General features: G+C 39.4%; 1 protein-coding gene across 8 annotated transcripts in view; it reads left to right on the top strand.

The window, feature by feature from the left end:
* The window catches only part of PCDH15 (protocadherin related 15), a 443471-nt gene that overhangs the window by 207427 nt on the left and 208825 nt on the right, over positions 1 to 27219 (top strand). For all 8 annotated transcript variants that reach the window (XM_055720578.1, XM_055720583.1, XM_055720580.1 and 5 more), the window contains 2 exons: positions 11386 to 11494; positions 16264 to 16376. In XM_055720578.1, coding sequence (XP_055576553.1) covers positions 11386 to 11494; positions 16264 to 16376 — 222 coding nt within the window. The remainder of the gene's footprint in view (positions 1 to 11385; positions 11495 to 16263; positions 16377 to 27219) is intronic.

Here is a 27219-nt window from a genome sequence, read left to right as displayed (position 1 = left end):
ATGTTCCTGAGCTGCTGGTTTGCAAGAGGCAGTGAGCCCCTGATCTTACAAGCACTCTCTGTAACACAGTTTTATAGACCTTTTGTGTCTTTCTTCTTAGTGTCTTCTTTCAGGCTCAGAGGTACTTGCTAAGCCAGAGCCTGTTTGTCTACAAGCTATGCCCTGCTTTTGATCATACCTTTAATTGTAACTTCTCGTGCCTCTTCTAGTATATTTTATTATGGCTAATTCTTCTAAAGACATAGAGAAGCTTTCAGCCTCTTCTCCTTAACAGTATCTGCAAACTCAGCTGATACTAGCAACTGTTGACACTGCTGACTCTTCCCCTCTGAGAGAAATATGTATTTAAAAGAAAACAAAATGGGGCTAATATTTCAGACTTTTGTATTGTAATACAATTGCTCTTAGAAATTAAAATAATATTTAAGTTCTTAAGGTAGTGTTTTATTGATCTTTAAGTATTTTCTATTTTTTGTGAATCTTTGTCAGGTAGGTGCATTTCGGTTTTTTGCAGCTGTTCTCTTTCTTCATTCTGAATCTTGAACAGAAATCATGATAATAAGAAACCTTTCATCAAGAATTTGGAAGATAATTAAGGAAATAGACTTCATAGTTCGTATGGAAAAAAGTGAAATGTCAAAAAGGAAATGTTTATCATTCTTATCAAGCACAGTCATCACATTGTAACAAGTAGAACCTCCAGGTTGAAGTCTTGCTTTTGACTGAATTGCACAGGAGATTATACCTGCATGCCAAGGCAGGAGGCCCATTGCATAATGCATTTCGTTTAGTTTCCAGCACAGATACTCTGTTGGAGGCATTTCTTATAAAGCATGTCAGATATAGAAAAAGCAATTTAGTAAGCACTGAGATCAGATCCTGATGAAATTCAATTCTTTTTTGGACCTGCTGTTCCTGGAAGACATCATTGATAAAAATAGTCTCTATTTTCCTCTTTGCTGTGATTCATTATGCTATCTTGCTGCTCTTACAAAATATTTTTTCATCCTCAAAGGTGGCTTGTTTTTACAAATAAATGAGAAAGGAATTGTGTTTTGTGACAGTTTACTCTGTTAACAACATGATGTGTCAGGATATTTGAATTCTACAGTTTTCATTGTAGTAAACCGGCATGAACATTGGGCACATCAGAAAGAGCACAGCAACCATGGATTATATTGGAACAACCAAATAAGGTGCTAAAAGCTATTAGACAACTATGGTGCTGAATTTAGAAAGCTGGCTTCTTTTTAATAATCAATCTTGTGTTAGTTTTCCCATCAGTTAGTGAAACACTTCTTTTGAGAAGATAAGAGATGTTAGTTCACACACGTCAACTGCATAAAGTATCTGCTGTTGCTTTTTATAAGTGGCTTTTAGAAATGAAGGTGAACTTCTTCAAAATAAATAGAAAGGTAGATTTATTTTAAACTTGCAGATTAACTCCCATTGTTATTACTTTCAGTATATACATATGTTTGAACTGAACAGTTTTTAACTATGATTTATTAATACCAGTTTTACTATCTGCTGTTAATAGTTACGATTCCCCTGGGTGGACTGTTATAACACAGTTCCTGTCTTACTAGTGATATTGATAAAAATGCCTTTTCACCCAGGTGCTACGTCTCCAGGAATGCTGCTCAATGCTGCTTATATTTCATTTTCATATCAAGTGTGGACATTGCACACAGTCTGGTTGCACTCTGGCACTCATCTGGTGGTAAGAAGTGTTATTTTAACAGAGCATGAACCCTCAGATGTATGTAGCATTGCAAACAAGTAACAACTATAGATTAGGTGAATGGGCTGCAAATCTCTAGGGTCGAGCAGTGTAGATTTTGATGGAGTTGGTTTCCTCATGTAGGTTTGCCCATTCTTGGGAAGCAATTTTGAGGCACAGAATTTTTGGCTATATACACCTGTTTAGCTCCTGTGACAATTAGATCAGAACAGTTTCCTGCAGACGATTTACTCTTTTCTCTTTTGGCTTTACTGAATCCATGCTTGGGGTTTTCTTCCTTTCTCTTTGTTTTGGCTTTCAGTTGAGATCTTTGCCCAGAAGTCCAGTGTTCTGTGTTGAGTCAGAAGAGGCTCATAAGATTGTGTTTACCCTGTATTCCTGTACACCATTGTATCATGTTATCCCTCAAAGAGTAGCATAGGAAATTCTGCAAACTCTGATGTGAGGCACTGCCGCTCTCTGTGTTTGCTCGCTTACCAAAGGGAGTGCCTGTAGGCCCTTGTAGCTATCAACAGGAAGGCAAGAAGTGGAGAATGGTGCGATCCTGTAAATAAGAGGTTTGATGTGACATACACATTTTGACTGTTGACAAGTTTTTGGTATGATCTTCGGTTGAATATACTTTTCTGGGGTGTTACTTGCTTTTTGGATTTACCTCATTTGTAGTTGGATAACTCCGTTGAAATATTTTCTTCATTTTACTGTCATGCAAGTACTTTATGATGGATTTGTGCTCATTAGTGTTTTGTCACAGCCCTGGTTGTACTGGCAGAGCATCTGAAGCAGCAGCAAGAAACAATGTTGGAATGGTTTTGCAGTTCTTCCTGCTGTTTTAGTACTGTGTGTTGGCAATAGCGTATGCATTTCTGCACAGCATGGGTATGACTTCGCTAATTTCCGATTTACAGCTTGTATTCTAACCTCATGTGTTTTTCAAGAAGCACAAGGGGAAGCAGTGTAACCATAATGATTCATCAATTCATCAAAAACTTTGTTGGTTTAATATTGTAGGGCTTACTTTGAAGGGGTTCTGGATGTCAGCACGGGGTAATGTGTGTTGCTTAACTGGTATTTTCTATTCAGCAAAAAGCTTCTCACCCTTGTTTGCGTAGGATGAGAGTTCTGCTGTCTTTATCAGTGAATTCATCAGCTACTCTATGAGTATGATGTGTGTTGAAGGCCCCTAGGCTTTATTTGAAGTCCATTGGCCCCAGTTACAGCTTTCCAAACTGGGAAGGCTGTAAAAATAACAGATTTTAGAGTAAAATACTGGCATGAAATGTGTTTCGTTAACTAATTGTGCTATTCACCACCTTGTTCTGATAAAATACATGTATCTATTGCTTTACACTGTGAGAGAAACCCAAGAAAAGCTGATGGTTAAGTGTGATTCATTGTGTTCTTTTGGAATATTTTGTGTCAGTAAAAGTTATCACTATGAAATACTCTACAGTTCTCAGCACTTCCTAGAAAATAATGATACACATAAGAATGTGGGAAAAGAAAAGAATGCTTTCTCTGCGTGTTCATTCAGTTTGGACATTGCAAAGCATTATGTGCATCTTAGTTTTGTTCAGAGCAGAAAAGACTATAAATCATCAAACACAAGAAATATCCTGTGTTTCAGTGATTTAATCCAGTTTGCCAAACTTTTAATATATTTTAACTTGACAACAGAGGGGCAGGGAACTCTGGTCTTATTTTCTTGAAAACCTTTGAGCCACCTATTCAGTGCAGAATTCAGTTCCTTGTATCCTTGGCTAGAAATTTGAATGACTAGCTGGATTTAGGCCCACAGCTTGGGGAAAGAGGGGAGTTCTTGAGGATACAAGTCCCTGGCCTCGATTTTTATAATTGAACTGCACTTGGTGCTACCAGTCAAAAAACCACTGGTGTTCCTTGGGAGTGTCAGTGCATGCCGCTTGACAGGACGGCAGCACGAGGCGTCACGGGGTGACTGATTGTCTGGAAGTGGCAGCAGGGAAGCAGTGATTGCTGGCAGCTGGGGAAATGGGAGGGCAGGGCAGCTGGGTCCACTTGCAGTTATTGATGGGGCATGCTGGTGTGGATAGTGGTATGGGTTAGGGAGGTGGGAGAGGGTCACCACTCTGACACTTAGCAAATGTGAAGACAGAAGAGGAAAAAGGGAGAAATACTTGGAAACATAGAGAAAAAGATGACTTTTTATAGTTTGTTGCCAATTGAGTGACATAATGTCATCAGTCTTCTAGTGTTGGAAGCAATCTCTGTTGCAGGGCTGTCAGTTGAGCTGATGCAGATCAAAATACTTATTTGCCATTGTATAAAAAAGTATCTTTCTTAACCTCTCCCCCAAAATCAATGAAAATTTTAATGTACTGAATCTGAATAAATTAGAGTAAATTCATATTTAGGAATTAGGTGTGGTGTTTTCACAGTTGAATATATATTCTTACATTCTTAGAGGAAAATGTCTGGGGAGGTGTTTAAGATTTTTCAATATTAGACAAGTCATTGAGCTGGTTACCGAAAATGCTTAAGTCTTCAAAATTTGACATCTGATAAATATCCTGCATACTTCCATGGAACAGGTCTTATATGTGTATATGAATGCCTTAGAGCTCCTAGGAACAATTGAATAGGTAACACAGAGCTTACTTAGGAAATTATTTTACAAGAATACCAATTTATTTGGTAAGACTGTAATTTAGGATGGGTTTTCACAGCTGTGTTAATAGCACATATATTGGGTAAAGGTCAGTTAAATGTGTCTGCCTAAGAAATGCTGCCACAAACTGGCAAATAAAAATATTAATGTAAGTGAACATTCCTTTTTTTGGTGGATTGTTGCTCAAGGCACTGTGATGTATCTTATTTTGGTCAACCTGGAGTAATGCATATTTTCACAATGTTCGTTTTTTTAATTTTTCCTTTTTTTGTTGTTTTTTTCAGTCTTTGTTTGTGTCTTAAAACTTAGTCTTCCATGTGAATTTATTGGTAGAAAATGTCTTGCCATGTTTGAACACAGTAATAAAGTCTAAAGACATAGGTTTTGTCCCTTCTGTTAGCGGATTTCATGCAGGCTAATAGACATAGGAGCACTCTGGGTAGGAAGTTCACATTGGTGAATCCGAAGAGGAGTTTGGGAACTCCTCCTTTTCATATGGTTTTATCTTTTACAGCAGTTGGTAATGTTTATTTCTGCCTGTGTAGTGACTCAGACTACAGACTCCCAGGAGCATCTCAGGGCAGGCAGGTGGGAGCTGAAATGGTTGTGAATCAACAAAGCAGCATCAGCCCTGTTTGTGAACCTCTGACTGATTCATTGTCTGTTGTCTTCAATCAAGTAAAAGACAGTTCTTTTGTTAATAAAGTACTTGCTCAAAAATAGGCAGTGTCCTGGTCAGGAAGGTTAACTGTGTTTCAGCATCCTAGAACACTGTAGAGGAATGAAGCTGGGTTAATTAACATTGATAATATACAGCTGTGGGCTGGCTTCAGGGGCGGTGAGTTGGCTGGTGTAGACAAGGTGCAGCTGTGGCTGGTTCTGTTAAGTGGTTGGGCAGCCAAGGAAGAGAGAGGAGGAAGAAACAGAGAGAAGTGAGAAAGAATGCGTGCCCTGGATGAGGAGAGACTAGGAGAAGGTAGCAGAGGGACTGACATGAAGAGTATGCTGGTATGTAATGGTAAAAGACCTCGTTGCAGCCAGCTAGTTTTCAGAGTGCTGCGACAGAACACAATCATTTTCGTAGAAGAAAAAACCAACCAAAACCCACCAAACAGCTTGCTACAAAAAAACGTGTTGTTATTCTAACTCTAAAAATGTGCCATTTTCTCTTTTCCTTCTTGTCTTACCTAGAGGAAGCAGTTCTTCATAAATAGATACAGTTGACAAATTTAGCTGTGCATCTCAGGTAGACAATGGAAAAGATAGAAATCTCTGGTTTTGGACTTTTGAATGCAGCTGTAGTCCCAAATTTATTAAGCTGCATGTTAATAAGTAAAAAATCAGTTGTTCTTTTTTCTTGCTGTCCTTAGTAGGAGCATAAAACATTCTTGCACAAATGCAAAGCAAACTTACTTTGTAAGTTTTGGGACTAATCAATGATGTGCTGGTTTAAAGATCTTTTGCTTTACATTGTTTAAGGTATTTTTCAGGTAAGACAAAAAAAAAAAAAAGGGGGGGAAATTTCTGCCAGTCATTATTATTTTATTATCATGTTATCCCCCTTAGATACCTGTATTCTAGCCATGTGTCACCATTTGAAATGGAGAGAACAGCTGAGTTTCAGTGCATTACGAAGATGTGAGAAAAACAGACAGAGAAGGAAACATCAGAGATAGGCTCACATGTGGTGATAGTAGTCAGTTCCTGAATAAAAGCAAAAAGAGTTTCAAGAGTTTCTGTAGTTGCAGTATGTTCAAAGATATTAAGAGTACTGTGTCTGAAAGCAGAGTTTCTTTCCTCTCCAGGGAAGCTTTCTACTGAGTAAACAGGACTGCTTAAAACAGACAGGCTCCATTCTCTCTTTCTCTTCTAAACAAATAATTTGCAACCAAATTTTGGCTAACCACACAGGTCCAAGAGCAAGACATAAAAACAATGTAGCAAATCATTATAAGCATTTTCCAGCTACACTAAATGCATTGAGACAAAGCATTTGAATAAATATTTGCTGTTGTGTTTGGGTTTTTTTCTTTTCTTTTCCAGCCCTTTTGATTTAATAACAGTAACTTCAGGTCTTTCCCATTCCTCTTTCACATTTGTCCCATGACGGAAACTCAATGCTGCTGCTTTTTGAAGTTTTTATCATTTGATGACTGGGGTAGGGTGAATGGCACTGTTTTATGATATTGGTGAATAAACATTTTTATTATTCACTGATCATTTCATAATGAATTATGAGAGATCTTTCCATTGAAATAAACATGAGGGAAAGATTGCAAGTGCTTTGTCCTCATAGCCCCTAAGCAGTCAAGTCTTGTTTGATTTCATTGAAAAGGAGGATGGTTTTGACTCATTGCCCTCCAAAGTATTGCTGAGAAAATTTCTCTGAGAGTTTTGGTTGGTGATTTTTCACAAAACAACTGAATATGTAAAAGGAAAATGTGAAAAATCTTGAGGTACTTCATTTGTGTGGTCTTCAGTGCTTAAAACTAGTCTTTTGCAGGTGACACTCATAATCTCTGCTCTGAGTAATTGAGTATAATCTGTAATTCTCTTAGTGTGCTCTCCCCCACGTTGCCGAGGTCACATAGGAATGAGCTGAGCGACTCCGATACTAGCACAGATCCCTTTTGATCTGCCCTCTTTTCCTATGTGAACTGAAAGCTTCGTCCTCCTCTGCCTCATGTCTCTTTCTGTATACACAGATCTTGTTTTCTGTCAAGGCCAAATTTCCTTAGGAGTATTTTGTCAGGGAGCTTGTCAAACTTGGCTGGAAGTCTACACGTGCTGTATCACATGGTTCTGTGGTATCCTTGTGCCAGTGATTCCTGCATGGAACCACAGTAAGTTTGAGAGACTGGATTTCCCTTTGCAGAAAACCAAACGCCCTGTTGTATTTATTTCTGTGTTTTCTCAGACTGTTATTTTATCACCTGCTGATTTTCTTGGTATAAGCCTCAGGTTTCATGATGGTATTCCCCTGGGTCACCCTGGGACCCTTTTAATTCTGGTATTACATTTGCCACCTGCTGTTCTTCAGGTACCAAAGCACTTTTAAGCAAGAAATTACATAGCACAACAGGTTCATGTGACTCATTCTTGCCTTCCATTAGAAATACATCTGCCCTTGGCCTCATGTTACTCATTTGGCTTGTTCAGTCCATAATGTGTCTGAATGCTATGATTTTTTGCAGGACCTGCTAGACATCTCACATGGAGAAGGTGCTGGCATGGGCCCCATCAGAGTCCTTTCATGGTGAACACAAAAGAAGGAAAAAAAATTGAGATTTTGTGCCGCTACCTTATTCTCTCTGAGCTACCCCCCCTCCTCCCCCTCTTGGTCATCTCCGGGCCCTGCAGGCACCCTGGCAGGTTTCCTGTCACAGTTCTGTTTGAAGAAAGATTTTTTTCTATTATTATGTATTAATACTGTGATAACATTTGCAAGCTGGGGGTTTGGTCCCTTTTTTTTTTTTTCTGGCCTTCCTGATGGTGAGTTCTTCTGTATTGGAGCACCTGGAAGTCTGTTAATACCAAAACCAGTAACTGAGAGATCTCTTCCCTAATGGGAAGAAGTAAATAAATTATTGCACATTTTACCCTAGAACTGACAGGATCTCCTTGTTTGTTTGTTTTTTAATCACCTGCTGCTGCCAGAACTTGTGGACCCTTTTATGTTCTTCACTAAGACATGGCTGTTTTTAAAGGCCATCTGTTTAACCTGAGTAACCTTCCCTGCACTACTGTGTAGCCATGCTGACTTGCACTTTCTCAAGCCTGTCTCAATAAAAACCCCATGGACATTTTCTTTGCCTTGAACTGAGTGTCCTTAAGCAGTCATGGGCCCCACGAACATTTCACTCAGTAACGTTTTCACTTCTTTCTAATGGGCTTCCATCTTTTTATGAAGCTCTTCTTTGAGGCTGAGATCGACAATGATAGGGCTGTCTTTTGTAAGGATGTTAGATCTATTACACAGTGGTGGCTGTCGCAGACTCCGTTTTGTAACATTTGCCTACTCTGCAGAGCTGGAAGGAGGCTCCACCTCCTCTTCTTAAGTCAGGAGCCACCTTCTGTCTGTATGTGACCACGTCCACTCTTTCAAAGGGCTTAGCAAATCCTCATCTTTTCTGTGAACCTTCTGGCGAACATGGTGGTGAGTATTGTACCATGGTGGTCTGCAGGTCTCTAGCAACAACTGGTAACTGTGATATGCAGAACAGTTTTGGGGGCAGGACTGGGGCCCCACCCCAGCAAGATGGGCTCTGGGGAGCTGCCTGGCCCCATGAGCCCCCACAGCTTTTCTGCCAAGCAGCACCATAGCAGCAGGACCCGGGGGATGTTGTGAGCACCTGTTCGTGCCTTTTACATTTTAAAGTGCTCAGGAAAGAAAGAAATATCCCTATGTAATAATCATAGTTATTACTGCTATTGATCAGAGCATGTTTTGACTACAAATTCTTAAAATAATTATTTTTCATGAAAAGTATATGTACACCTCCTGAAACGATCCTACACATCCTTTTACAAATTTATTAACATACTTAATGGCTGCTTCTTTGTGCAGTTATGTTTCCATCGTTCTAATTTAAATGAAAAAGATACTTGCATTATCTATGGATTATTGAAACAATATGAAAGTATCTTTAACTTTGCTTCAAGGCACATCAGGCTATTTAAATCAAAACAGCTTTAAATTATCCCTATACATTTTAGCGGATTGCAACTGATCTTGTTGCATGAAATCTTCTAGTTTATAAGCAGCCCATATCAGGGTGTACGGTACTTAGAAAAGCAACTTAAAATAAAAATTGAATGGATTTCATGTTTCAGTTTTAATTATACTACTTCACTTTCTTATACAACTTGCTTCTGTTAATTGATGGCTTTGACTCTGAGGAATCAGTGTAGTGGTGGCAGCGTGGGATAAAATACCCATTGTTCAAGTAGAACCTGTTTAATTTCAGTTGCAGTTTTTCTAAATGCTGCTCTCAAACTTCTCCTTGAACTGGACAGTAAAGCACATGTCCTTGCTATCTGAGTTACATATCCAACAATTACTATTTTAGTCTAGTTTCAGCAGTTGGGTACAGCTGACAGCTCATTATTGACAAGGCCAGATCCATCACTGTTATTCTAGCATAGATTCGGATGTTTTGGCTTGGCCTGAAGTGCTATAATGGTGAGTTTGGAACCTAGCCAGCCTTAGCAAATGAGATTGTTTTGGTTTTTGACTTTCTTGGTTATGTTGTGGGTGTGGTTTTAACTACAATGTAGATTTGTCTGAGAGTGCTTCAATTGATCTGTAAATTTAAAAATAACATTTTAGTCTTGGGCAGTTTTATGCATAATCTTATCTCTCAGCATGTAATTTTTATGCAGTCCTAAAGCATTTTAAAAATTCAAATGTGTCAAATACATCTTTTCTATTTCTTTATGCCTATTTTGAGCTTGTCTGTTCCTCATTATGCTTTTAAGAGTTTAATTTTTTAAAGAGTCAAAAGTGGAAACAGGCATGTGACAAAAGACCTCGCCTGCTTGTTGGGAACTGTGGAAAAAGCCATGAGCTGAGAGGTAGAGTGAGGAGGTACCAGTCCTGTGTTGGTAGGCAGATGCTCTGCACCCAAAGCCGAGAGCTGTGCAACCATGCGTGGCTGCAAGCCTTGGCTCATGAGCCTGGAAGAGCCTCATTGGACCTTAGTAGCCTGTAGGAAATGACTTCTGGGTGGGCAAACCGTGGGCAGAATAGCTTGTATTATTGCAGATGACAATAAGGCTACGTATTCAAAATTACAGGAGGGGTTATCAACTCTCCTCTCTTGCAAACTGCCTTGTATTCATTCCATCTTGGTCTCCTCCTGGCTCACCTCTTTTCCCTCTAGGTTTATTGACAGGCATTGTTAAAGCTCTTGCAGGTTCCTTCCAGATTGCAGCAGGAGGATTTCTAAAGGCTGTGCCAAAACTTGGCCAAGCGCGGGCTTGTCTCATTCCTGTTCCTACTCTGAATTTCAAGTTCCCTCTTGCAGAACATGGAGTGTCAGAGCTTTCCAGAGCAAAGGCTGCCAGGATTAGTTGTATGTGGGAAATATGTCTCTGGTTTTTCATAGAGGTTATTAAACATTTTTGCCATGCAAAAAGTTCCAAGGGACGGAAAAGACTGGTGTACATACATTGGTGGACTAGCTACATTTCTAGATGATTAAGCAGCCAAGGTTACTGAAACTGTTATTTTAGAGTTGGGAATGGCAGCTCTGGTGTTGTGACTGGAGACTGTATCAGCATAGGAAAACTAGAAAATACTCAAAGCAACAGTGAGGGATTAATGCTGTTAGTAGGTACAGGAAGCTGTTAAGTTGGTAGGTAAAAAAATGGGCCCAGAAATACTGAACAAGATGAAAGCTTGCAAATGCCTTTTGTGGCTTTCTATCCATGTTTGGCATGTGAGATCACTCTACTTTGAATAACAGTGTGAATTATTGCAATGTCCATTCAAACTTTCCAATTGTACCTATCCTTGAAATGTCTGTACCTTGGCTTGAATTTCTTTTACAGTATGTATTCATGTATCACTGCCACTGTAGCTCCTAATGATTCTCAAATCTGATTTGTTGTTATTTCCTTTTTTAAAGCATTTTCTGTATTTCACTGCTATGATGATGTCTGAAATACCTGATTCAAGGGACTGTTTATAAAAGCATAGTCAAGTCAAGCATTTGCTTGAACATTTGCAAGCTTCCTTTCCTTGAAGATACTATTATAGTATAAGATGTATCTCAAAGAAAGGAGATTGCTGTAGAAATATATTTGTTGCCTACTTAATTTTTATTTCAAAAGGGTCATGTACTGTAAGCATTCTCTGAAATATGAGGCTTTTCTCCTTCTGCAGTTTCAGCGAATATCCTTTTCAGTGAGATGTTTTTTATGTAAAACCTAAAGATCTGTCTACTGGCTTTCTAATTTGTCTGTTTCAAATCTGTCTGATTTGTCATTTCAGGCACGTGTGAATCCCATCAGTGTCACTCCACCCATACAAGCCATAGATCAGGACCGAAACATCCAGCCTCCTTCAGATCGACCGGGCATCCTCTATTCCATCCTAGTTGGTTGGTGTCTGCTACTCTTGCTATCACTCACGATCAGTCACTTTATTATGACCAGCCAGAAAGATTGACTGGGAAAGTGGAAACCTAATAAAAATTCATCTTGTGGTTAGTGGGATGCTTGAAATCATTGTCCTACCTATTTATGTTTAATTGCAATTTAGAAGCTTATTTCAAGTGCTTGCATTATTTATTATTTATTCTGATTAGATTCAGTATTGTCTGGTTTAGTGGTTGGAACAACACAGCAAGCAAAAGTAGAGAGACTTGTCTGTGCTTGTAGTTTTGCTGCAATGCACTTTTCATTCACAGGTGCAAAGGCACAATAAAAAATGCTAAAGAAAGGCAATTAGAGCAGGTTTCATTACGAAAGTCTTCTGGTACAGAGGAATTTAAAGGGTCCTACTGCATCCACCTTTAATTTTGCTGCCTGTCAGCTTGCATGCTTTCCCTTGTAATTCAGTGTTTGTTGAGTTGACTGCTGTTTTCTGGCCAGAGAGGAATGCAGTTCTGGAAAGAGTTCAGAGAGTAGCCACTTTGCTGGGGCATGTCTTGTATTCTGCTATGTATTTTTATTTTTTTCCCCTGCTACTTTCCTTCTTTGGCATTTGTTTCCAGTTGCTTAGCTTGTATGATTTGATAATGAAAAGGCCTAAGGCAGTGGTTTGCAGTCGTGTGTTTTGTGGAATCACATCTTTTTCATGTTTGCTGTGTTAAAGTGCAGCTACACAGCTTTCTCACCTGTGGAGAGGTGGAAGTGAAGATTTTAACGAGCAGATTGCATAGTTTTGCTTGTTATTAAAAACCAAAAACCAACAAAAGAACCAAAAAGGATGCTTACGTATATTGTAGTTCTTTTGTGAAAGGGGAATAGTAGTAGGTGTGATTGTTTGATATCATTGTTTTAATGATATCAAATGTTTTAAGATGGTTTGATTAAGAGCCATCTTAAGAGGGTACAATTAATTGCTACCACACCAGGTACTATTGTACTGAATGTGCAAGTCCCAAGCTCTGTGAGCAAAATGCAGGATCATGAGCCTGCTCACTGTGGTTTGAGGCATTTCCAGGGCTCTGCTCCCAGGACCATGGCAAGGGACATGGCAAGCTAGATTTCTTCAGGCTGTGACTGGATTCAAATCTGGCAGACCAAATGATGCACTGCTGTCAGCTAGTCCTCTTCCAGCAAAACTGTTTTGTAAAGGAATTTATAAATATTTGTAGAGTAAATATGCTAGAGGTTTTTTTATGTTTGAGAATTGACTTGGTTTATTTATAAATTGACTTGGCTTATTTATAAATTCTGTTATTGACAGTTATGCCCTAGTGCAACATTTAGTCTGTTTGCAACTTATGCAAAGAACTTTAAAAGTTCTTCAGGAGTGAACTTCTTAAAAATTGTGGTTTGGTAACCTGTGACAAATTTAACATTTGAATGACTGCTTTGACCTCAAAGAAATAATTCAGAAAGATGTATTATAGCAGTTTGGTTTGGTTTGAGCATTTATCAATGGGAAGGCTTTCCTCTGTGTTCCCAACACTACTTTCAGCACAAATCCAAAACACATCCCCATGCTAACTACCGATAAGAAAATTAAGGCTACCCCAGCGAAAACTAGCACAGATCATCAAGATAGAAGGGGTAATCAGAGTGTAATCGGAGGTCTGTTAAGCACTCAGTGTTCCTTTTTGGTACGTATGGTGCAATCTCATCTCTGTGCTGAAGTACAGAAAAGAAACCATGTGCCACCCTTCACGTACTGTCCTTTGTTCTCAAGGGTCCTTATGAACCTACTGGTGCGTGCTGGCTTGCCACATTTTGATACCCTAGACCCCTGCAAACACACAGACGAGGTGAACTTCTGGAGGCAGGAGACTCAGAGCTCATCCATAGAGCTTTAGGCCTCTGCTTTTCCTGAGTTACCTATACTTGCAGGTTGGACCCATGAGAGACTGGCTGGCAGTGTAGGGGTGCTGTGAACAGTTCTCTGACCAGTAGTGTTTGTCTGTAATACACAGACAGCACATTTTGAAGACACAAAGTTACAGCAGGCAATTCCTCCTTTCTGGAAGCAGATAGGTAACACTGTGAGTTAACGCAGGTAGGTAACGGAGGGTTGTGCTGCTCTGTCAAAATACAAATACTTTTGTGTATGCAGAAGCAGATATCTCTGCTCCTGGAAAACTTTACTTTCAGAATTTAAGGTATCCTGGAGTTTGGACCCTTTCTATGATAGGCAGCAGCTAGGCTGCTGAGGCATCATCACTTATGATTCTTGCAATCCAGCTCTATTATACTCTGATTTTTACTATCCTAATTGTCTTCCTCACTGTCTTTTCCTCCTTTACCTGTTAGCTATCTATTTATTTATCTTTGCTTCTTTCTTGGAATCCTTATGTAGTATTAGCTTCATCTTCCCTTCTGTAGATCGCTTTGTGCCTCTTGCAGCTGTCTCTGTCCTCCCCTACATATTTTTTCTCTTTCAGGGAACGACTTTTCTTATTTCTGGGTGCTTTTGCATTTAGTCCTTAATCTCTTGATTTTTCTTAGCTTCAGCATCAGCCCTCGTGATGTGTAGCTTCCTAAGACTACAGCAATATATTATCTGCCAAAAGCTTGGAGTTCCTGCTAGATGCCTAGTGCTCTTAAAAAATGAAATCATTTGATTAGGAGAGGAAATTTAAATGTGGGGCAGGGAGATGCAGGACTTGGAGCTAGAAACTCAGCATTTATATTGGTGGTGTAATAGAAAAAGTGATCCATAGTGGTTCTTCCTGTTTCTACTCTTTGAGTCTGTGGCATACATGTATACAGAGATAGTCACAAAATATGTACAGTGTGTGTGTATGTGTAGATACATATCTAGCGAATGGTTGTCATTTGGTGAGTTACAAATTAAATTATTGCACATGAGTTTGGACAGTAATCTTATCTCCTAGGATAGCTACTGGCTTTCTAAAAGCAGTTTCTAATCGTTCCAGTTGAAAGGTGAACAAATAACAGCATTGTTTATCAGGAAAAGTGGTCTTTTTTTGTGTTGAATCTTATGCCCTGTTAGACTGGATTGAGGATTTGGCACAGCAATATTTGTACTGCTCTCATGGCTGCTTCAAGATATCGTAACTCAAGGGCTCCAGGGACTTACTGGGGCATTAATACTATCAGCCAGGAATGCTTTTTGCCTCTCAGCTGCTACACAGGACTATTCCTAGGCCCAGAATGCTCAAGATCTTAGTCTTGTAATCAGTATATTTTGGTTTCTTCAGATACTTTTAGTAATATTGATAAGCTGTGAGATGGCAGAGTTCATGCTGTTTCTAAATGCTTCAGCTTTCTGAGCTCTGCTCTGTTCGGATATGTGCTCTCACGTCTCCCCAGCTGCGAGTCAGGCTGGCTCAGGGAAAGTCACAGTTAAATCAAAACAAACTAGGATGAGACATAGAGACTGGAGAAGATGGATGCAGTTTTCTGCCATGCAAATGAGGAGAGTACATCCCTTTGTCTTAAAAAAAATATATATATATAATAAAATGGTATAGTCTCTGTTCCCTGATAAGCAAGCTGAATGGTATTCCATATGCTTATTGCTTCATCCTCCTCTGACAGTTAATGCTCCACTATTGCTACTTTTTTTGTATACTTTTTTTGAAAATCATGTGGCTCAAAATCACTGGAGCTTAATTCTTACCTCCTCCTGCGCCAGGCTGTGTTGCTACAGCCATTTGACTTGAGCGCCGTTCTACGGCAATGTTTTTGGGCTACAACTGCCTCGCTGGCCAGCCTAGGGTCCAGGCACAGCAGGGTCATGGCTGTCTCCATCCTTTGCATAGCCATTGCTGAATCTCCACAAGTTCACAAATCTGTTTAGGCTCTGGCTGCTTCTGTTTTAACTGGGTTGGAGAGTATCGTGGAAATTCACAGCCATGAAGACACTACTTACTGCTGACAATAAATGAAGCTGTTAGATGAGGTTTCATCTGATACTTCCTCTCTGATGAGAAGCTTCTTTTCTTAGAATAATTTCTAAAATAACGTATCTCTTGTTATTATTTATGTGCATGTTATTAGTAATTGATTAAAGAGCTTGCCCAGAGGTGCAACAGAAGGCTACAAGAACTAAGGCATTTAAAATGTGCATTTTAAATTGCAAATGTTGGGGCATCATCTGTGAGCAGTAACATGGCTGTCTTGAACTTAGTGGTAACATCTTTGTCACATCACTTCACTGCATGTTTTCTTTAAGTGTGTGCACTCAAAAAAAAAGTTCAGTGTTCTTTACTTTGTGGCTAATGTCAGTGTATGTCCAGCAGTACCTCAGGGGAAATGTACTTCAAAGCTGGGAAGAGAAAATCTCAGTGGCATGTGTTTAGCAAGTTGGGTTTCGGGAGTGTGGTAGATATAAGTGGAAGATGATTTGCAGTGAGAGCTCATTTTTCCGCATGTCTTCTTATCTGGTCAGATTTATATGTATCTCCTGGAAGCTGAGAAGCAGAATTTCCACCAGCTGCCGGTGTGTTTGGGCCTCTTGTTATCAAGTACTTAGGGATTCCCAGTTGAGAAGAGTCTTCGTGGTTAAGGAGAGTAAGGGAATAATGTAATATTAAAGACATAATGTTAGTAGCATCCTTAAGCTCCATGTACACATGATGCAGGATTTTATCCTTTTAATAGCGGGATTAGGTTTTGTTCCTTTGATGACTAATAAGTAAAATATATTGTTTAACTAAATCTGTCAGAAACCTTTTGTTCAAACCTCTATGTCTTTTTACAGGCACTCCTGAGGATTATCCACAGTATTTCCATATGAATCTCACAACAGCTGTACTGACACTCCTAAAGCCAATAAATAGGGATTTACACCAGAAGTTTGACTTGGTTATTAAGGTAATTTTGGCTGATTTCATATTTCTGTATGCTTTTGAAAACTGCTTAGTAACAAAAAGCCCTAGAGAATATGTGGGGTAGATTTGCTTGTCTTTCCTGCTTTGTTTTATTTTTTAGCTTTCAGGCATCACTTAGCACAGTCACAGGGAAGAAGGGTGTGAAGTATTTTTGAAAAGGGGATGAATCATGGTGGAGTTCTAACATTTCATGTTATATTGATAATGTGTGAACCACTTCACATTTACTTTTTACAAACTCTGTTGTCCTGAGAATGCATGTTAAGTTATTTCACATTTTATCCAGTTCACAACCCATGCTAGAGAATCATATAGGTACAAGTAGTTGTCAGAGTACTGAATACTGGGGACAAGGAGAACAAAAAAAATCACCTCAACTTCAGCTTTCTTGAAATGTTGTAGAAATTTTTCAGCATGATTTTTGTTTGGTTTTTGTTCAGGGATGATTAAAAAAAAAAAAAAAAAAAGAAAGGTCACTCCAGAGTTCTTCTACTGAATAAAAAGAAAGCTTCGGACATATAACCGGTGCTGATATCATTCAGCTCCTGTTGCTAGGAAGAGGCTTAAACCACTTTATAAGTTTATACTTTATTTAAAGTATAAAATACTTTAGATATTCGCTGTTTTCTTTGCCAATTTGAGGATAAGGGGAAAAGTATAGGAGGTGATGTCAGTATTTAATTGCTGAACTTATTAAATGTAGTAAGCTATTAGTTTTACTTTGAGCAAAACTGTACAAAGCCATAAGCTTTGCTGCAGGTGAAATTTGAGTGAACAAACTGCAACAGCCAGTTCAGTAAAGACAGTGTCTAATGAGAACAGAGCAAATTTACATTTGGTTCTTTTGGAGACAGTCTGGAGTTGTCCTAAAGCTGTTGTGTAATAACACAGAAAGTTGTTTAGATTTTGCTGTAGATTTGGAGAGGAGCAAATAAAAAAGAAAGGAATTGCAGTAGTCTTTGTTAAAGTAGTAGATCACTTGTGTATTTGTGAGTGTATTTCAGTAGAATAAGGAGTGGGCTTTCCAAACTGCAGTGTGTTTTAACACAGGGATGTCATAAAGCTCTTGCTGTTTGTTAGTCCTGTTCAATCTATTTCTATGGGTTGTACTCATACGGTAAGAATTATTTATTGGCCTCTCCTACACCCAAAATGTTTTTTGGGGGTACTGGCAGCATGGAGTCACCTTGGTGAGAGCAGCTACTTCTGTACCGGTTTATGAACCGGTCTCTTTGAAATCATGTGCCATGGTTTTGCTTGCTCCCAGCCTTGATGCTTTTGGCCTGTCATGCAGTCAGACCAAAATGCTTACTATTCCTCAGGGAAAATCTGAGTAGTATTTTGGGTTTTTTTTCCCTTCAGAGCAGAAGCAAAACTGATGGTTTCAATCATTTGGGAGTGGGGAGAGCACTGATACGCGCTTCTGCTCTTGAAATAAGGGGGAATGAAAATGCTTTTGAAATAAGGGAAAAGTGTCACACTAATACGGTGTGACACAGCAGCCTAGGTCCCCAGTGGTGTCTGTGCCTGTGCACGGCCATGCAAAAGCTGACTGTAGCTAGTACCTGGTTAACTTGTAGGAATTCTTTTTTTTATACTAACTTTGAGCATTTATTAAGCAAGTGAGAGTTAGGGATAGATTTGCAGGCTCCCTCTGTGCATGTCTGAGAGAGCAGCAGTTTCTCTGGAAAGAAGGTAATAAGATTATTAATACACAGGTCCTTTCTGCATCTTCTGAGGAACATAGCTGTGAGTATAGATAGAAGATGAAACAAAATTGCTATTTATAGGAATTTTGCATAAATTGGCACCTTTTAAAATACTTGTGTTAATTTTCTACCTCAGTTGATTATATATGCATCAAAGTCCAAAGCTTGTAATACTCTTAGAATGAAATAATTTGTGATTGGATTTTTTAATAATATGTTTTTGAGCTTTCTTCCTGTTGTGGAGCTCTGCTGTCACTGGGACAGCTGAAGAAAATTAGGTGGATTAACATCTAAATAAATAGGCTAAGAAGTTATGGGTTAAAGCCCCATAGTGCTGTGGTTTCATTGTTGTTGTTTTCCAAGTTCAGCACCCGTATACAGTAGCACAATACATCAATTAAAAAAATCAATTACACTGGTCTGGTATCACATTCTGTGTGCCTAAATAGCAAACTCTGTTGTTAATGGAAATGTTTATAGGCATTATTAAGTTCATATCGCTGTGTTATATGTGCAGTCAAGGAGATAATAAGGAAAATTATCAGTCTGAAAGAATAATAAAAGTTTTAATGCTGTGTTATTCAGGGACCTTATGAGCTCGTGTAATGTCTCAGGCTTGTACCAAATCAAATCTTCAGGTTCTTGTGTTGCACATTCTCGAGTTTGCATTTTTCACGGTGTTGACGTTGTTGAATCTGATTTTATTTATCTGGAGGAGTGCAATGTGTGATGTTTCCCTTCAAAAAGAAAATACACTGGTTTTGCAGAACTCACTAAATGTAATCTTTAAAATATTATTTCTGATATCAGGAGATCAACCTTTTTCTGCCAAAATATTGTGGAAAACAGCGAATGGAAAAGGTGGTTAAGTCAATACATGGAAGTTAGAATGCATGAAGTAAGGCAGGCAGGAAATCGGTGCACTCATCTGTGGTATAAAACCATTGCTGATAAATGTTGAATTCTCAAATAGGTAGACAATGGAGAAAGCCAAACTTCTTAATAAGAAATGCTGGTTTTCAGTCTCCCTGCTATCTCCTGAACATATTTGATAAGCAAGGAGGCAAACTTCTTGGGCCTCCTAGGGAAGCTCTTGTCACTTCCATTCCCTGCAAAGCAACAGGGGCTTTTACAAAATAACGTATTTTTTGTGTGTCCCATTGAAATTTCTGTGTGGCAACTGGAAGCGTGTCACAATACGCATGTGGATTTAGAGCCTTTAATGTGAAAGGGCTTTCTGGTGTTAATAGTACCGTAAATAAAAGCAGTCTGTATGAGACCCAAAATATGTAAGGCTGTGAACATTATGAATTGTAAGTGTTCTTTGCCTTTACTTACTGTTGCTTCTGTTATAAGAGATTGTCCCTGACATGCAAAACCACAGCCAGTAATATGAGTTCTGTTTTTGAAATACATTTTTTGGAGTAAGTTTTATTTATAAATACATATATGTGGTGTTTGAAAATTTATGTTCATAAAGGCAGGGACTTGCATGTCTCTTTGGAGAGCAGACAATTTGGAGAGGGAACAATGTCCTCTGGAGCAGATGGTCCTGCTTTACAGAAGGTAGTTGCTAGAGAAATCAAACCAAAGCTACAATGAAAGGGAGCACACTTTCAGCAGACTCAAAGGCTAAAAAATAATGACATATTTGCGACAGCCTTGCTGAAAAATCTCCTGAGATTCTCAATAAAATAATAAAACTTTTTAAAACTACATTTCCTTAGTATTGTCACTGTAGTAGCTATCTTTCTCCTGGAGGGCAGTGATTTGTAACATGAAGGTGTATAATCTGTTTTGTCCTCAATAGAGTTAACTTCACCTCTGATACCTCTTTGCTTGTGTAAGAGGGTATAACTGTTTAAGAAAATGGCAGCAGCTTTGATCACCTTTCCGGAAAAAATATGACCATTGCACTGTAGACATGAGACTATGTTCTTCTTACTAGCTCTAAAAAGTGTCAGTGAGTTTTGGTTTGGTTTTTTTTTGACACACGTATACCATGAAACAAATAAGAGAATTAATGAAATTGGTGTGCTTTGATCCTTTCCTATTTGAACATTGGTTATTTATCAGCCAGACAAAATCTAACCTGACAGTGCTATTAAAATCAGTTTGCAAATTGGATGGACTATTGAAGCCTAGATGTGCTTATACTATACAAAATAATAATGAATGGAAATGCTACACTACAGAGGAATTTACCACACCTGTAAGAAACCAGATTTTGATAAAATTACTCATGCTGACTGGCAATTTAGCTCATGGGGACTCGTGTGACTTTCAGAGCAGGCTGAGGATGAGGAGCTACATTACCACACAGGCTGTCAGTCAAGCCCAAAGGATACATATATGGAGATTTGGAGGAGAAATTGTCACTAGCAAATCATAAAGAGTTTTTTTCTTTATAAAATACTTAAATCATACTTCTTAGGTTATTTCAGTGTCTTGTAAAGCTAAAAGTGATCCTCCTCTAAATAAATAGCCATGTTATTTACTATGACTACAGAAACTTTGTCAACTCTGTTAAGACCCAGCATGGTCCTACTGAAAATACAGAGTTAAGGAGTTAGGGAAAGTGTTTTCTTAGCAACTGTTGTGTAACCAGTTGATAACATATGTCAGAAGTTATCCCTGGTTCTCCAGCATGGGTTCTCTCAGTGGTTTGGTATCCAGTAAGTAAGGAAGAATCAAGACTTTTGTTCATTCAGGATTGCTATAAAACCTGTAGGGCTTGCAATAAAAAAAAAAGAAAAAAAAAAAAAAAAAAAAAAAAGACTGGAAGTATTTTGAAACTAATGAAGTATAGGCATACCTTTTCACTTCATGGTTGTACCTCTCTAGTCTATGTTATTTACCTTGAGCAATCAGTTCCTAAAATTTCCCCCAGTGTCAAGAAAATGCATGTATGTCAGAGTCAAAACCGGGACAGGAATTTTATTTCTCTTGCAAGAACTGCTCTTCTGTTTTTAATGACACGGGGATATTTGTATTAATGACTAAAAATATTTTTAATATTATAACATGTGGTAGGAAAACAGAGGAGTGTTTATGTGATGTGGATACCTGTGTACCGAGGAAATGGCATTTATAATGCAGGTTTCCATACAACCTGTATGGTTAATTCTTAAACCACTGTCGTTGGTTTGATTGTATTTGTGCCATGAGGGTGTTGGGAAGGATTCATGTAAGCTGGACATCTCAATAAAAACCTCCTAATTAGATTTTAAGAAAAGGGAGGAGTGAATAAGTTTCGCAGCTTCAAATAACATTTGTAGCCTGGCATTTTTATAAGACCTTTCCTTGAATCTGATTATAGCTTTTAGGGAGCAGACTCTTATGTAAAGAATTAGTTTGTGTCACAGTTGCCAGGTAGTTTTGGTGCCTTCTCAACAGTGGTGGTAGCAGAACTGTAATTCAACACCGTGCTGCAGATGTGTAGAACATTTTGAAAAATACCCTTACAGAGTATTTTCTGTATCTTATGTACCTCTCTCAAAAATCTGTTATCCCCAGGTAGTGTTTCAGTCTGACTGGCATTAACCTTGTGACAGATAATACCATAGAAACAATTCTGTAGTAGGGTTGCATTTCCTTGGTGTTTGGGTGGTAACAGAAGGTCGAATCTGTGTATCAAAGTTGAACAGACATTGTTTGACTTTGCAGTGTTACAAGAAAATTGGTTTGGGTTCCCATTCTGCAAGAAGTGATGTTTACTTTTCAGCAGTAATATTGACTCTGTTTATTCTCCCGCCTTGAATCTCTGAATAATGTGATTTTGAATTTTTAGAAGGCTTCTCCCTGTTGAATCGGCTGTGGCATTTATATAGGCTGTGACTAGACATGGAAGGTCTGAATAAGTCAGTTGTACTTGCTTTGAGTATGCATATAGAGACTGAGCCCGAGTATCAGCCAGACCACATCCCATGTTAAGGAAGATTGCGTACGAAGCCTGGCTACAAACATGAAGTACCATCCGCTGGTGCATGCGTTTGATTAAATGAATACTGTTGTGCTACTGGCATGGCATGAATTTGTGCCTGTTTTCCTGCCCATCACAAGAAACCACCTGGGAGCTGGAAAGCTCACATTTCCTTTCTCATGGAGGTGCTTTGGATCAGAGAGACGCTCCCAGCACATGTATTGGCTGTTCTAGTATAGTTAAGGCTTTTGCAAATGTGCATGGTTTTCCCTGATATGGATCTCAGCAGAAATGACAGAAAGTGATGCTTTCCTTTTGCTTACACTGGAGGTTAATTGGTTTCTCTGTTCATGTTGGGAGCTACCTTGATCTTTCCTGTCCATTGCTCTCGAGGCTGTTGAAAGCTTGCAGCATTACATGAAAAGAAGGCATAGCTTCAGCAACAGTCTCAGGATCAAACGGTGGACAGATGTGCACTTTGAGGGCAGAAAGTAAAGTGTATATGTGCCATGTTTTGTATGATCTATTCATTGAACACGGACTGTTTTCTGTTCTGAGTGGAAGTACAGGAAGACTCAGTAAGGATGCTTTGTCAGCCACTAAGCAGGTGCAGAGGGCAAGGCTAAATTATCAGGTTTAAAAAACCAGGTAGTTCATTGAGCACAGCACTAGGCTGGGGCCTTTTGTTTTTTAAGAGACTTTGGAATGATCTCAGTGGTTGAAATACTGAAGAAAAAAAAAAAGCATATTATGATCCTGAGCTATTACACAATCATAATATTCCTGAGACTGGCAGGCATCTCTGGAGATTGTCCAGTCCAGCTCCACTGCTTAGGTTGAAGGTGGGTTGGGTGTTGACTATTTCGAAGGCTGGAAACTCCACAGCCTTTCTGGGCAACCTGGTTCAGTGTTTGACTAGTCTCAGGTTAAAAGAATTTATTCTCAAGTTTAAATGCAGTAACTTGCATTTCAGTATTTTTTTTGCCCGGAACTGGTCCCAGCACTCCTGATGCATCTTGGCAATTCAAAGTAGCGCTCAACCCACTGATACTTTTCCTAATAAGGCACAAGTTTGCTGCAAGGGCATTTTGTTCAGTTCATCCTCCAGGACCCCCATGTCTGGTTCTGCTGCTTTCAAGCTGCCTGGCTCCTAATGTGTACTGGTGCCTAGAGTTATCTCTCTTCAGGTGCAGGGCCTGACATCTTCCTGTTTTTTGAACTTTGTGGGACTCCGATCTGCTCATTTCTGCAGCCTGTCAAGGCCCCTTTGAATGGCAGCACACTCATCTGACAAATTAGCCACTTCTCCCAGTTTTGCATCACCTGCAAACTTGCTAAGGGTGCACTTGGTCCTGTCAACTGGGTTGTTAATAAAGATGTTAAACAGTGTTGACACCACTATCGACCCCTAGATAGACCTCTCAAGTGCCCTTCAGCTGGGCTTCATGCTGTGGGACTGGAACAGTGCATACCCAGCAATTCAGCCAGTTTTAAATTCACCTCATTGTCCGTCTAGGTAGTCAATACTTCACCAGTTGGTTCATGAGATCATATGGAGACAGTGTCAAAAGCATTCTTCATGTCAAGATAAATAATATCCACTGTTCTCCCCGCAGCCACCAAGCCATTGATCTCACTCTAGAGGCTTATCAGGGTGGTCAGGCATGAATCATCCTACATAAACCCACACTGTCGACTCCCAACCTCCTCCTTGTCCTTCATGTTTGGAAACAGTTCCTGGAATTACTTGCTCCACCATGACCTTCCCTAGCATTGAGGTGAGGTTGACTGATGTGTAGTTCCCTGGATCTTCCTTCTTACCTTTCTTGCAGATAGAAGCAACATTTGTTTCCTTCTAGACCTCAGGAACCTCTCTAATTGCCACAAACCTTTCAAATATAGTACAGAGGGGTCTTGCAGTGGCATTGGCCAGCTCCCTTAGCAGGTGTGAGTGCATCCCATCAGGTCCACTGGATTCATGCATGTCCAGTTTTTTTCAGATATATCCCTGCAATGATCCTCTATCTTTCCTGCTGCAGACTTTTCTATGGGTCATAGGGATGGAGATTACTTAAGGCAGGTTTTACCTGTGGAGACTGAGAAGATGATGACATTGAGTATGGCAGCCTTTTCCATGTCTCCTGTCACCCTGTCCCACCCAACAGCAGGCCTACGTTTTCCCTAGTCTTCCTTTTGCTGCTGCTGAACCTTTAGCAGCCTTTCCTCTTGCCATTCAGTTCCAGGTGGGCTTTGGCTTTTCTAAACCTGCATGTTAACCCTAACCTGCATATCCAGGCAGTGTTTCTATAGTCCTCCAGTGTCACCTGTCCCTGGTCCTAGTTCTTGCAAGCTTCCTTTTTTTAACGTTTGAGTTTTCTCAGGAGCTTCTTGCTCATTCACCCAGGTGTGCTGCCAACGTTCCTTGATTTCCTGTTTGTCAAGATGGACCACTTTTGGACTTGGAGAAGTTGATTTTTGAAGGTCAGCCAGTTTTCCTGCACCCTGCTTCTTTCCAAAGCTATACTCAGAGTGATCCTGCCCAGCAGATCCCTGAGTTAGGCTGGTGTCTGCTCCTATGATGTGTGCATTAGTATACAGACACATCTGGGGTGTCATATGATCACGTTGACTTCCCAGAAAGACTATGAGTGCCTTACCTATCATGCTGACCTTTCAGCATTCACTTATTTTTGTGCATATGGAGGTGGTCCCCCTTCAGCCCTGCTTTAATGATTATGGGGTCCCTTCTGCTCATACCACCCTGCAGGCTTTGGTGGCCAGCCTGGGTCCAGCTATTTCCTTGCTTGGTTGTCGGTTGTCATCTCCTTGCCAGGCTGATTAGCTGATTGGCATAGATGCTGTTGCCCCACCCTCACTATTCTGGTAGTAAAGATGAGGACTGACTGTAGAATTGCGGAAGGATTTTGCAAGACCAAATGAGATGGTGATAAAATGGCTGATAAAATTAGGCATAGCTTAAAACTAAAGTGAAACAAGTCAGAAAAGATCATCCTAGACCTTTATGCAAAACTGTGAGTTCTGGCTTGACTTGGGAATGAGATCTTGGCATTGTAACTGATCACTGAGTGTGAAGGTTGGCTCAGTGATCTGTGGCTGTCAAAAAAAAAAAAAGCAGATTGAATGTTAGAAATCATTAGGAAAAGTAGGAAAAGTAGAGAACAGAACAGAGAAAAATATCACCGCAGAACTGTACAGATCTAGGCTGTATATGTTTCTTGACCACAGTGCACAGTTTTTTTGTGTATCACAAAAAGGACAGAGCAGAACCAAAGCAGGTTCATATCAGGTGAGGCAGGAAGAAGATATGATAGACACTTGTAAAATACAGTGTCACAATTCTGAGAGTGAAGAGGAATCAATAGTTCAGTGTCTCCTGCGATGCAACGGGTAAGAGTTATCAAATGAAACAAGCAGGTGGCAAGTTTAAAACATTGAAAATAAGGTTGTTCTTCACCTAATGCATTGTGTGTGCTTTGACAAGCAGCAGTGTGGAGCTGTAAGTTGACGTGGGCTCAAGGGGAGGCAGGGCTGCCTTGATGAAGAAAAATCGACTGGTATAAAGAGAAATCCAGGAAAATCTGAGCTGGTTGAGTTCTTCTCTAGGCTTCTGTCTTTGGCCACAGCTGCAAGCATGATTTTGCACTGGATGGTTTATTGGTCTGATCTAGCACAATTCCTCTTATGATGTTCTTTTCTGATGTGTGTCAGAAGAACACAGTGCTAGCAGGAAATGAGATGTGCATCACTGAGACTCACTAGACTGGAAATTCTAGGACTGCAGTTACAGAAATGGTTCAAAGTCCATGTTTTTTGAGACTTAACAAGTCTTGAATTCATCTAACTTTTTTCATCACTTCAGAAACTTCGTATTTGCAGTGTTTGGTAGGTTTTTGTAATAATGTGACCCTTCAACTCCTCTCATCCTGTTTTGAGCTCTTGGCTCCATACATGTTGACCTGTGTTTGTTCAGGGTAGCTCTAATTTTCATCTCTTCCAGCATATCTTAAAGAATATATCTTCTTTCATTTAAAAGGATTTGTACTTACTCTTTGCTCTTCTAAATTTTAAGATGGTGCAGATAGGGATTTCAGCACAAAGAGTAATGCCTCACTTGTTTAATTTAATCAATATGATGAAGACTTACTAGTTTGAAGTACATGTCTGGGCTGCAGTTGAGAACTTGGAGAAAACTTGACAGTGATGGCTGTTGAATAGGTCTCTAGAAGGTAACCTGTATTTTTAAAAGCTCGTGTTCCGAAGTATTGGTGTTTTCTCTCAAATTTTACTAGAGTAAAAAGTGGAAAATAAAATACAGACCACGTGACAAGCATGGTTTTCCAAAAATATTTTGCCCTTGTTCTGGAACTGCTTTGTCTTTGTCTCTCTTTTGAAATGCAACTGAAGATGGTCTCCTCTGATGTTCTTGCACAACAGTAGAGATGTATCAGCTACAATGGGAAACAAGGTGATTGCTGTGCCTCAAAATAGAACGTGAACTGAACAATGTGAGTGTTTTTGCACTCATGGTGACACATTAGAATGGAAGAAATGCAGTTTCATTAAATAGTTGCTCAATTCACTTCCTGACAATGATGAAATCTTCGAAAGAATTACTTCAGTTGAACTCCTGTGCATTTCCTGTAGATATTAAGTACAATAACTGTTTTTTAAATTGCCTTTTCAAATGTTCATCCCTTATGTGAACTCAGTCTTCAATTACTTCTCATGGTTTATCACTGTCACAAAAGTGTACCTAGTCCAAATAGTCTGGAAACTTCTGTTCTCTTTGCGATGGCCTTTTTTTCTCTTATGTGTAATACAGTGTTAAGGGTTTTGTAGAGTGAAAAATCTGAGCGCAGAGACAAGTTCTGTATTTGTGAATAAAGAGATGAAAGAAGAGATGCAGGAATCCCAAACCCTTTCTTGTACGTCAATAACATGTTGCTTCATAGCAGTCTTTCTCCAAAGTTACCACGTACATATTGAAAGTGGCAAGTTTTTCCCACGTTTAGCAGCATCTCAGTATGGTAAATGTTTTCCAGTATGGTAAATGTTTTCCTTGCCTTTAGAGCGTTGAAGATACACATTAGAAAGACCAGTGATTTTGAGTTAAGATTGACCCTAGATTATCTGTCATCACTCACAGAGCAATGAAAATAATAAAATCCATAAAG

Source organism: Falco cherrug, chromosome 9 (genome assembly GCF_023634085.1).
Source record: "Falco cherrug isolate bFalChe1 chromosome 9, bFalChe1.pri, whole genome shotgun sequence".
Lineage (NCBI taxonomy): Eukaryota > Metazoa > Chordata > Aves > Falconiformes > Falconidae > Falco > Falco cherrug.
This window is presented reverse-complemented; position numbering and strand designations above follow the sequence as displayed.